General features: G+C 41.2%; 1 protein-coding gene across 1 annotated transcript in view; it reads right to left on the bottom strand.

Moving 5' to 3' along the window:
- The window catches only part of GRIN2A (glutamate ionotropic receptor NMDA type subunit 2A), a 189,892-nt gene that overhangs the window by 58,588 nt on the left and 119,059 nt on the right, over positions 1-12,245 (bottom strand). Inside the window, exon 4 of the mRNA XM_059484215.1 lies at positions 3,898-4,012. Within this exon, the coding sequence (XP_059340198.1) occupies positions 3,898-4,012 (115 nt within the window). The remainder of the gene's footprint in view (positions 1-3,897; positions 4,013-12,245) is intronic.

The following is a 12,245-nucleotide window of genomic DNA, read 5'->3' as shown; positions in this document are numbered from 1 at the left end:
TATCACATTACAGCACAGAGCTTCTGACAAAAGATACCCCAGCAAACAGATTATTAGCTCAGGCAATTTCATCTGTTCTAGTTAAAATATCTGCATTTCTCACCAGTGTTAGGGAATATCCATCAGGAGACACAAGGATTTCTCATCTGTCATGACCCTTGCTTAAATCAATCGAGTTTTCACAAGAAATTACCATGGAGCACCTCAATGACGTATTTATCGCCACGGTACTCTGACAAAAAGCTCTGTCAGAAATTTGCCTGAGACTGGGTTGGGTTTCTCAGCTCCTGCCCAGTGAAGCCAGCCCCAGGAGCTGTCTGTTCTGGGCTACATGACAGTGGATGTTGGTAGCCAGATGGAGCTCTCCATGAAGACCTTGCTTCATTTATTCCAGGCAGGAACCATGCACCCTCTGCCCACTCCTTCCTACTTAGATACAAATGTGTACAACCCCACACAGAGCCTGTAAACCTGGCATATGCTACTTAACCAGAGAAAAATCCAGTTCTGCATTAAATCCTGCATTAGTGGAAAGTTAAAGATGACAGGCTCTGCTTAGAATAAGCCTGGATTTAAAGGAACAGTTCTTGCAGTGGTGTTTCATTAGCAATTGTGCCATGTAGTACACAAATTCACCCAGAATACAGACCACCATGGTAACTTTATCTGCATCTACCTGGAGCATCAGTAATTTTTTTTATTATCTTTACACATGGAACACACTCATCTTTAAATGCAGTCTTCCCCACCTCACTTAAAATATGTGATACACACTGCTAATTAAACTGCCTACTTTTGCCACTGCTAATCATATTCTAGCATATGACTTTAATATATTGGATTGACTTTGTTTATTTCCACATTAAAAATATGCTAAAAAAAAGGGGGAAAGCCAGACTAACAGACTGTGAAGTTGATGGGCCAGGTGAGACACGCAGGTCCCACCTCTCTGATGTAACATGAAGAGGGGAGCTGCAGCTGGGGCTGCTGAACCTCTGAGGGTTGTTAAGCACCAGCACAGTGATCCAGCAGTGCTTTGCTGATATTTGGGCAATACTGCTAACTCTGGTAAATTTATCAAGTTTCACTTTAACGAGCACATTAAGCTTGTCTTCTTAAAAATCTCTTGCCTGAGAACAGCATCCCCTTTGCCTGTCAAGAATTTGAACATTGGTGTCAGAAGTTTGAGAGCTGCTTTAGGATCTGTCAAAATATCTTGCTGGATGCCTGTGAAACATGCCCAAAAAGTGATTTTTCAGTCTTCAAACTATTATCATTCAAACAGCTTTCTTCAGCATCTGATATGGGACAAACGCCTCAGCCAACCCCACTTACATGTGAAGTTACCACCTCAGAGTTTCAATATTGAGTAAAGAAAAAATAACTTATTTTCTGAGGGGTGAGATAAATGTTCTCCAGCTTCTCTATAACCTTCAGATTTAAGTGAAGTATATAAATTCTGAAACCAAAGAAAAATTGTATTTGAATAAAAGTAGTTTAAAAACAAAGAAAAAATGGTTTTAAAAATAAATCTTGAATTTTTAGGAGAATACCAGGTAAAAAATTCTTCACATAAAACACAATTACTCTTTCTACATAAATAATAAATTAGCTACTTGCAGTATGCACGTTAGTTACATTATGAGGATTTACAGGCTGTTGCACTGTCATTTTTTCACATGAGTAAATTATTTAATTAGATAATAAGACTTGATTTTTCCATATAGGATTGAGGATATTTAATAAGACTTCAATAAAACCATTCTGTGATATCCCTGCTACACTGTAAGAGAAAGGAGAAGCAAGTGCCTGTCTGGAAACTCAGGGCAGCAAATGTTAGATCTCAGATGAGTAACTTTGACAGTTTTGAAATTGAGCAAAACAGCTCAAGGAGAAAGGAACAAGAGGAAAGAAATTGCTTAAGAGATATGGGGTAAAACCTGCAACTTGGAGAGAACTGCTCAAATAAACCATGTGGAAGAGAAGGGCCTCCGTCAATGGAGCTGAAGTGCACGGCGACACTGCTGAAAAGATGTGGGGTGTGCCCAGACAGCCCAGAGCCACATCCAGCGTGCCAGGACAATTGATCAGTCACTTTATTTGTCCTCATCCACAGAGGCAGGATCAGCCTGTGGTCAGGAGAATCAGCCTGGAGGTGACAGAGCGTTCTTGGCCGCCTCTCACGTCCGCCCTCTGACAGAATTCCTAATTAAAGCTGGCCCCTTTCCACAGCCCCTCTGGAGCAGCGCCAGAGCTGCCCTGCCCTCACTCCTCACCCCACTGGGCACCAGCAGGGCTCCAAACCAGGGCACACACCAGCACACACATCCCTTGCTGTTCCTCCTCCTAGAAACCCCTCAAACCTGACAGACAGCAGGAAGGCATTCACCAGCTGGAAAACTGCAGAGACAAGGCCAGGATGAGCCTCCAGGGAGCCCAGCACTGCAGGGGAGTGGGCACTGCTGCCCTGCAACCATGGCAGGCACTGCACAACCCACCCCAAACCTCATCCTCTGACAGGGACTCACGGGAAGGTTAAAAACAGTTCCAGTTATTTCTTGGAATAATGTTCATTCATATATCCAGTATTTCCTTGCTGCTGTTAGATTATTTTCCAAAAAAAACCAAACCCATCCCTCCTTGTCCTTTGAATGGTGTCTTTAGAGAAGTTTCAAGGTACAAAATGTATGAAATTATTTTAACATAAGCATTGTTGGCTGCCTCTTTGAGCCTATTTTCTTCCTTTGGCACCTCATGCAAATAATATTCCCCAAGCAGTGTAATATTTTTCCAGAACATTATACATGATATGCAGACTGTTGAAGAATTTTAAAATAGGGTAAGAAATTTTCATAACAGTTAGTGAGCAAATGATTCCTCCAAAGATTCAGATTGACATATTTGGAGAGGATTAAATTTATCCTGAGAATTAAATTTGCATCATATGAACATAAAGAAATACACAGCATAATCTAGGACTACTCTATGTGTTTCTGCATGACTAGCATATTTATTGAGATGTCCTTCAGTAATTCTGATTTTGTCATTATTATTCATCATCATGAAAAGTCTTGTAGTCTTATAAACTGGAGTTTTAAGCTGATTCAATGGGTTTTTAAAACTATAACAAAAAGAATTCATAAATTTCAGCAGCAATTTAGATAATGCAGAATCATGTTTCATGAATTTAAAATAAAACTGGTGGATGATTTAGATGTATGTTTTCCTACAGTCTTATATTAAAAACAGCTTCTTAAAACAAGTTTTTAAACATAGGGCCACAGCCTGCAAAACTCAGAGCCAAAACAATCACAGGCTGGGACTGGAGTTTAAAAGAAATGATGCTCGTGATAAACTTTTTCATTTACTACTTGCATATATGATTAACATTGATGCTACAACATTTTTCCTTCTAGTCTATATAGAAGTCTATATGGAGATCACTTGTCTACCTGGACTAGTCAAGATTCTGAATTTTTTAGGTAAACAGGGATAGGATTATTCTCCAATTCAACAGGAACTTCACAGTTGGGTTTTTTAAGTGCGCTTTTACTATAAAAACTATCTGTCTTAAAAAACACAAAATCAAACAAATGAAAGAAATGGAATAGTCAAGATATAAAAATCCATCCAAATTCAAGTAGCTGAGGACCAAGCTTTTGGACATTTTTCAGTTATCCATTTTACATTACTAAATTTTAAGAAGAACTGGAAATGCAAAGTGTGTTTCGTAGAAATTTGAACTCCACATGGCTTTTCTTCACTGATCTGTTAAAGCTCATCAGATATACTCAGGATGGTGCAGAATGGTCCCTTCTGAGTGCTGTGGCACACCTGCAGGAGCAGGACCCCTGAGCTGTGACAGGAATCCATCCCCAGTCCCACAGCCGCGCTCACCTTCTCCCACTCGCGCTCGTTGTTCAGCACGATCACCACCAGCCTGGGGTGCGCCTGGTACCCGTCTGCTGTGAAGGACAGATCTCTGCCTTCCCACGTCACATTCATCATAAACCTGCAAGGCAAGGAGGAAAAGTTCATTGGAAAATTAATGGGCTGTCTGTCCAGCAGTAATCGAGCAACAAGCGCAGTCACCAGCAGCACGGATGAGGAGATCCATGCACCAAGCCCTGCCAGTGCTGTGGGAATCCTGTGCTTGCAGCGTGGGGACTCGGGGCATTTCAAGGAAGTTCACAGCTCAAGACAAAGCAAAATATTGTTGATGTGTGAATTATAATGCAGACATCATTTTTAACAGCTTCCATGTTACATCCCTGAATAATCTTTCTGGCACTTTGGAAAACCTCACCATTTTTTCAGGAGCATTTTAAACAAACCCACATCACCTCTGTGGGTAGCGTTGTACTACTGTGTCACTGAGTAATACTCAGAGCAAATACTCAAATCATCCAATCTGTGTTCCCCTGTTCAGACCTCCAGAGTCCTGTCAGCTCCTCCCAAAACTGGAGCTACACACAGTGGTGTTGTGCCATGAGGATAAATTCCACTAATGCCAAAACCACACATGAAAGCTTTGAAGGTGTTGGTAAATATTCAGTTCAGTAATTTCAAAAGAAAAAGGATTTATGTTCTTATTCTTTTGTGTTTAGCTTAATTTTCAACAGTTTTTAAAAGACATATGAATTAATTAGTATTTTGAATAGGGACAAATAGAAGAATACAAAATAAAATACAAAATAATGAAATTTTTTAAAATTTCGTTGAAAAACATCAAAACTCCACACTGTTAGTGTAAAGCTGACAGGGCTATCCCCACAGTAAGAGGCAGAACTGCAATTCAAAGTCTTGGGAAAAAGACAATGCATCCCCCAGCCCATCTCTGTGGTCTGAAGTTATTCACATTGAATTGCTCTGAATTCTCAGTGTATTTAATTGAAAGAAATTCAGCCCAAGACTGATGTAGACAGAAGTTCAGATGTCCATCCTATAGAGAGATGTGTTCTGAAGGGCAGAAATTCACTGTTATTCATACATTACTTGTAGTGATTTACCCACAAGACACCAATACTGTTTTATATGTTTGCATTGGTTTGGAGGGGATTTTGGGGTTAGTTGGTTGGTTGTTATGGCTGGCTTTTTCAGCAGCAGTGGCAGCATAATCTCTTGGGGAATGTGACACTGAAAAAATTCCTCAGCTCCAGATTCAAAGGAGAAGGCTTTGTATTGACATAGCTGCCTGAAATCCCAGTAGCAGAAGCACACTAAATAAACATATATAGACCCAGAAGAAATGATGGCATTGTATCATAACAGTTAATAAATAAATGCCCACCTGGACAGCCATATTAACATCATTCAGCATCAGTTTGACAGCAATTTGTAAATTCACCCATTGTAATAACTCACATTTCATTACAGACTTCCAGTGTCAAAATTTTCCCCTTGACAGAACTTTGCTGTCCAGTTGAACTAATTTCCTATGTATTCCATTTTTCATCCAGCAGTGAAAGATCTTGCTTGGGAACAAAAAGCTTGTCTGCCACCTTGAGAGGCAGCAAACAGGATTTACTTGTGCTCACATGTAGGGAACCAGCACAACATTCACTGTGACCCAGGGAGCGAAATGCCCTGGCAGTCAGCACAAGAGGAAACCAAGGATGTGCTGTGAAAACCGGCAATACTTGCATTTGCACCTCTGCACCCTGTCCCAGTTCACACCCATGAGCTATCACCCCTCACAATGAATAAATCACCTGACAAGGCCAGGCAGAAACCCCCTCATTCCACTGGAGCTGAAGGCCAAGCAGTGTGTCCCCTGCCAAGGGACCCCAGACACACACCCTGCACTGCATCAGGCTCTTGTGCTCACCTGGGCTTTTAACCACACAGAATATGGTGACTGGACTGGAGGTTGAACCCTTCCTCAGTAGGATCACCTGATTTCAAACACTACTCATCATATTTTGGGCTTAATGTTCAAATAATTTCAAACACTACTCATCATATTTTGGGCTTAATGTTCAAATAATTTCAAACACTACTCATCATATTTTGGGCTTAATGTTCAAATGTCCTAGCCTAGAAGCCAGGCAAGGGGCACCACAAGATGCAGTGCTGAAGCTCAAGTGCTCCAAAAAGACTAATATGAACCACAACTCTAAAGTGAAAAATTGAGCTCAGTGTATATTTTAAATCATGTGAATTTACCAGCTATTAAGTAAGGAAACACATTTTGCAAGGTTTGAGGGGTTTTTTTTAATTCCCTAATCTGAAAAGTCTCTTAAAATTGTATTCTCTGATCCTGATACAAAGGTGCGAGTGACGCACTCTGAGCTACCCCAGATTCTCACACTGCAGCAATAAGAAAGAACTTCAAAGAGATTCTTGTTTCCCCAAGCACATTCTTCTGTACAAAATTCATCAGCTGCTGTGTTTTCCAGAAATCAATGCCTACAACCTACACTCGCTTTTGAATTGTCATTTTTCCTCTGCAAAGGACATAAGTCCTGCTCTGCTTTTACTGGCCTCAATCCCAAACTGCTTTTCCTACCAAAAATGCCCAGTGCTTGTCTGCTCCTGGTTAGGAAAAATGCTGTGAAGAATTTATATTATGTTACTCTTCTAGAGTTTTAAGTTTATCCAAGGTTAATTCTGTGCAAGAGGTCTTTGGCTTGTGAATTGGATAAAATATATTTCTGAAGTAGCTTTGGAAATGCAAATTCCTGTTCTCAACTAAATGAGGTGTTTAGTTATTTGAACTCCTTACTTTGATGGGGCAATTAGCGACATACCTTGGATTTGTAGTTAATCTGTTTTCATTCCTCATTAAAGCTACAGCCTTTGCAAAGGCAGGACAGCACAAGGCCTTGTGATGGCATTATGACACTGAAGGCTTAATTAACTTTTGCAACCTGAAATTTGTAAGATTCCCCAGGTGATACAAAACGGCACCATTTTTCTGACAGAAGTTTAAGCTGGTCTCACATCGAATCCAAAACAGGTCTTTTATGATGCAAAGAACCAAACCTTAACAATGTATTTAAAAACACTTTTAAACATTTATACAGTTCTCTTTTGCTTGTCACCTTCCCCAAAAAACTGAGAAGTGTTGGAACACCACAGCAGAGCACTTTTGCTGTTGTATTCACAGCAAGCCTTAGAAGCACCCAGGTTACAAACTTCTCTAAAGGTTTCCAACTTCATTTCTCCAAGCCTCAGAAAGATCAAGTAGTTCACACAGAGCTTCAGATTAATGCTAAAACTGCAATATTTATCCCTGTCAAAATTCGAGCTTTACCCTGAAAGCCAGAACATACTGAAAAAGCTGGGGTTTCTTACCCTGTAACTACAGTATCACAACTTCATTGACTCCAATTCAATTAACAAATGGGTGAAGACTGCCAAAGGGATCAGGGCTCAGTTTTCTGAGCACCATTTGCTTGGATCCAATAGTGCTGACACAGAGGCACCTTTCTGGCCAGACTCCTCACAGGAGACATGGACTTCCTCATCCATGAGTGTTTGTTAAGGATTTCCTATACTGAATGAGAACAGCTGAAATCCTGGAGCAGAATCTTGGAGGTTTTCTCAAAGAAAAGGCAAACACGTTTGCAGGCTATGGCATTTCTTTTGAGCTTTACCATATATATATCTATTCAAGAAACACAAGTGTTCTCCTAACAGATCAAAGGATTTGAGAGCAAAACCAAGGCTTAGTGGATTCTGTGTTGGGCATTATTTTAAGGAAAAAAACCATAATTTTATGTAAATTATTAAGGTCACTTTGTTTCAAACAAAGATGAACCCCAGCGCTGGTTTCAAAAACTCCTCAGGGTGACCTGAGAAAGCCACCAAGGACAGAGTGGAAGCACAGCAGAGCAATCCCATGGCACAGAGGTGGGTGTGAGGCCAGCTATGGAGCCTCAGCACCCTCCAGGTGCCCTCTCGGGGTGCCAGGGAGGAGCATCCTGAGCAGGGACCCTCTCCTGCCCACCCAGCTGAGTCCCAAAGACCCCCCAGGACTGGTCAGGCTCAGGAACACAATCAGCTCTGCAGCAAGGGGCTTGTCTATAATTAGTGTGAAATTCACCTAAAATGCAGCTCCCAAACACACCAGCAGCTGGGAAAAACAGAATGGGGAAGGAAGAGGCATTGATGAAAATGTGTCACCTCTAAGCCACCTTCTGAGGAGAGAACTTAATCCCTAAACCTGTAAAACAAAGCACTGGGTCTGAGAGCTGCAGGGAGCACAAAGACCAGGGGACCCCTCTCTGCCTTGAGTCCAGAGCTACATTTGCTGCCCTCAGGTGAGATAATCACACTTGATAAACTCCCCAGGTGCCATCATCAGGGACTATCATTTGTATTTAGCATCTTCTTCACCGTGGGGCAGAATTTCAAATCTCTGAGAACTGCAGGCAATGAAGAGAAGCAGGAGAGGCTTGGGGAAATACATCTTGCATAAGAGAAACTCTCCCTCTTCTCTCTCAAACAAGGAATTTCCAAACTGAGATTTAAAGCAGATGAAATGCCTCAAAACCAACATGTTTTCTGGAGATATTTCTCTTTCCCGCAAATAGTGTAAACCCAACCATTTTAATAACCTAGACAACCAGCTGATCTGGGCTTGGCATTCACTCAGCCTCATACCTAAAAAAGCAGGAGTGAATGCAAATTTTGTCTTTTCTTCTCTATCTTGTTGAGGCTCTGAACTGCTGAACTTCCTTGCTATGATTCATCCATGACATTTGAATGATACTTATCTGTAGAAACCCCCAAGACACATTATTTATCATTAAGAAACAGATTTCCTCTGTAAAATTAAATCAAAAAAATACTTCATGTAGACTATATAACGTGTGAAGTACATACAGAAATACATCTGCAATAGAACTCTATTAAACAAGGCACTGATGCATTTTTTAAAGTCAATTCTATATCTTATGCTATGTAGGATTTTTTTTTTTCTAAATTCAAATCTTTTGCAGTGATGCAGAGTCACTTCTTCCTCTTGTGCAGCCTCCTCCTCCCCCTCCCAGCCCTCATTCCTGCACAAGGGTCCCTTGCTTTGGAGCTAGCAGGATGAGTAAAGCTTCGGGAGGATCTGCTCAGTGACCATGCAAAAGGAACAGCATGCCAGCTTTGGGACCTCCTGCCAGCTGCTCCTCAAAGCACTCACTGCACTGGCTCTGGGAAAGTCACCCTGCCCCAGCTCTGCAGACAAACAGCAGAACTCCTGGGGAACCCTTCTGAGAGAGGGAGGCAAAGGGAGGGAGCGCAGTTAGGAATTCAGACATATCCCAGCTCCCTGGGTGTGCCACAGGTGAGTGTAACTGAACACCAGAATGTTTAGCAAGTTAATTCTATTATCAGCATCAACATTTCATAACCAGCCCTAATTTGATCACATACTGCTGCACCACCTCAGAAGCATCCCCAGCTCCTCCCCATGACGTGTCCCTGGTTTCCTGCCAGGGGATGGTGCCTGCAGCAGCTCCATCTCCAGGAACATTCTCTGCTATGCTGATGTTGAGCCCTGAGGGCAGGCTCCACTCCACTGCCAGAGGCCATGCTTGTTCTCTTGTTTTAAATTATTTTAATTATCACAATAATAAGGTAATGTTCTAATACAGTAACTGTTTGGTACTTTCTGTTTCCTAAGCTGAACAAACCTGGGAGAAAATTCTAATACAGATTTTCAGTAATTTCTTGAATCACTTTGTAAGTAAACCAGCACCATGCTGGGGTCTGTGGGGCAGTTTTCCCCTACAGAACCCCTCCTTTGTTGCCTGTGAAGTTTAGTTTTCCTTTGGACACCTACATAATTAGTTAAATATCTATACACCTTCAATCATCCAATAAAGAAGATGATACATATTGTTCCCAAGTCTTCTGACTTAAATGAACAAATCCTCTATAAATTGGCTGTTGATCTTTAAGTGGGAAAATATTAAACAGATTTGCTGGATTATTCATCAAACCATTGTGTCCCTTTAATCGCAGATTTCACTCAAAAAGAGGCAAATCTATCTGTCATGATGGAAGCTGGAATCAAAATATTGAACTTGGTGATTGACTATCAGGACAAGGGGGACAGCAAACCCTCTCCCTCTGAAGAAGGTGCTGTGCTGAAGGATAACAGCAGCACAACAGCAAGGACAAATGAGCTTTTGTCCCTGGCCCTGTGGACTGCCCGTTGCTCCTGCTCCTGGTTCAGGGATGACAAATAAAGGAAATTGTGCTTGGGAAGGGTAGGATACACTCTGAACCCACACCCTCACTGCTGAAGGATGGGTCTCTAAATCCTGCCTACAGCTGGGCTGCATTGCAGAACAGAATCTGACCAAATGTCAGCCCCACATGGCAAACACCTGACTGCCTATGGGCAGACACATCTTTCTGCTTTTCAGGACCAGCAGGGTTGGAAATGCTGCAGTGAAATGTCTCTCCCGGGGTCAGGATTTCCATACACACCATGAGTACTCTTGTAAACAAAGCAGCCCCGTTTCAATGCACAAAGCTGCAGCATTTTCCATGACTGGCAGGGTCATTGTGTTTTGCTGTTTGTTTGCTTCTGTGTTTTCCCTTTTTTAGAGAGAAAAAGAGTTTGTTCAACTGACTTGGCATTAATGAGGTGCTAATTCTATTTATCCTGCTGTGCCAGTATTTCACACAATAGTGGTTTTCTGCCTTGGGAGACCTGGGTCTTACACTGACAGAAAAAGATGATCTGAATCAATACAGATACAAATATACATATATATCTGTGTTTTTAATGCATTGAAAATGAGCCCTGTATTTTATTATAAATCCTTTATTCATAGGGAAAAACTGGCTTTCCTATGTGTACCAGAAATGAGCATTGATCAGATCATTCCATAAACTAAAGCAAACCTTATTTTCTTCTGGGTCTAAGAAGCCAATAAATGCATCTCAGAATTGCAGTGATGGGGGAAAGACAAATTGTGTGCTTCAAAACAAATATATCTTCAAACCAATTTAATACTCAAAGGATTTGAGAAAGAGGGAGGAGGAGCTTTTACTTCACTGCTTTCTTTGCGTAGAATTTCTTCACAAACAGAGATCAAATGGCTATCTAGATGTGGGAAGTCACGCATAAAGCATTATTAACTTCCATTTACAAGCAAATTAGCCATTATAGCATAGCCTCAGAATACTATCCTGGGTTTAAAGCTGAATTAGACTGCCATTACAATAGATGGAGCCTAAAACTCCTGGGGTTTGTCTCTCTTTTTAGCTTTGTTTTGCTCAGGCATCCCCTTACACAGCCCCTTCCCTGACTTCCACTGAGTTCTCTGTTCCTGAGCCTGCAGCAGCATCCTCTTGATGCACCCAGCACTGATTCCCTGAGAGACAGGGGGACAGAGCACAGCAAACCCCAGGTCGATAATTTACTTACAATTCCTTTAGCCCTTTCCACTGGAACATCCTCCAAAATCCTTTCCTCAGGTTAGTTTAATAATACAGAACATATACATTTGTCTTGTAGTTTACAATATGAAACTGCACTGTCTGGGACCTGAAACTGTGAAGATTCCATTTCAAAATAAAACCCCAATTAGGCCACTGATTTTTCATGTAAAGTAGAAAAGTAAAATTAATGATGAGGATGAAATAGTCCAATGAATTTAGGTAATTCACCTTGGCATAGAGAGACTGGTCAGCTCCACAGGATTACTTAGTCCTGGTAAATGCTTGTATGTACTTGACTTGCTAGCAGATTATATGTGACAGGAATAGTCTTGGGGAGTTATTACATAAGAATGACTATTTAAAGTTTATTTATTTTAGTATAATTCTGACATTTCTAAATTAAAAAACAACCTACTCCTTGTTCTTGTGGTGTTGGAAAAGCTCAAAGAATCTCCAGTACAGAAAAGGTATTTTTATTTCATAGCTCAGTGTTTCACATCAGGAGGAGACTTTTTTAACCACAGTGCACTACAGCTTCTCCTATTAATAATTCCTGGGTGCATCATGCCCTGCATGCTGCAGAATCTCCTGGTGAAGTCTAATCTCACTACCCCAGCACTCACAAGCCCTGTTCTTGTACTCATGCAGGTTTAATGAGAAAATAAAGATTATTTAGAGAAATAGAGCTTATGCTGGGTTCTGAATACTTAATTCAAGTCTGCACTAGTGTATTAGCCAAACAACAGGGTAGGAGCCTTTTTCAAACCAGGGTCAAGTTTTTGTGCCCCTTCCAAGAGTATTTTAAACCCCAACACTTATGACAGAATACAACTAAACTTTCACAGAAACTGGAG

This window comes from Ammospiza nelsoni, chromosome 17, assembly GCF_027579445.1.
Source record: "Ammospiza nelsoni isolate bAmmNel1 chromosome 17, bAmmNel1.pri, whole genome shotgun sequence".
NCBI lineage: Eukaryota > Metazoa > Chordata > Aves > Passeriformes > Passerellidae > Ammospiza > Ammospiza nelsoni.
This window is presented reverse-complemented; position numbering and strand designations above follow the sequence as displayed.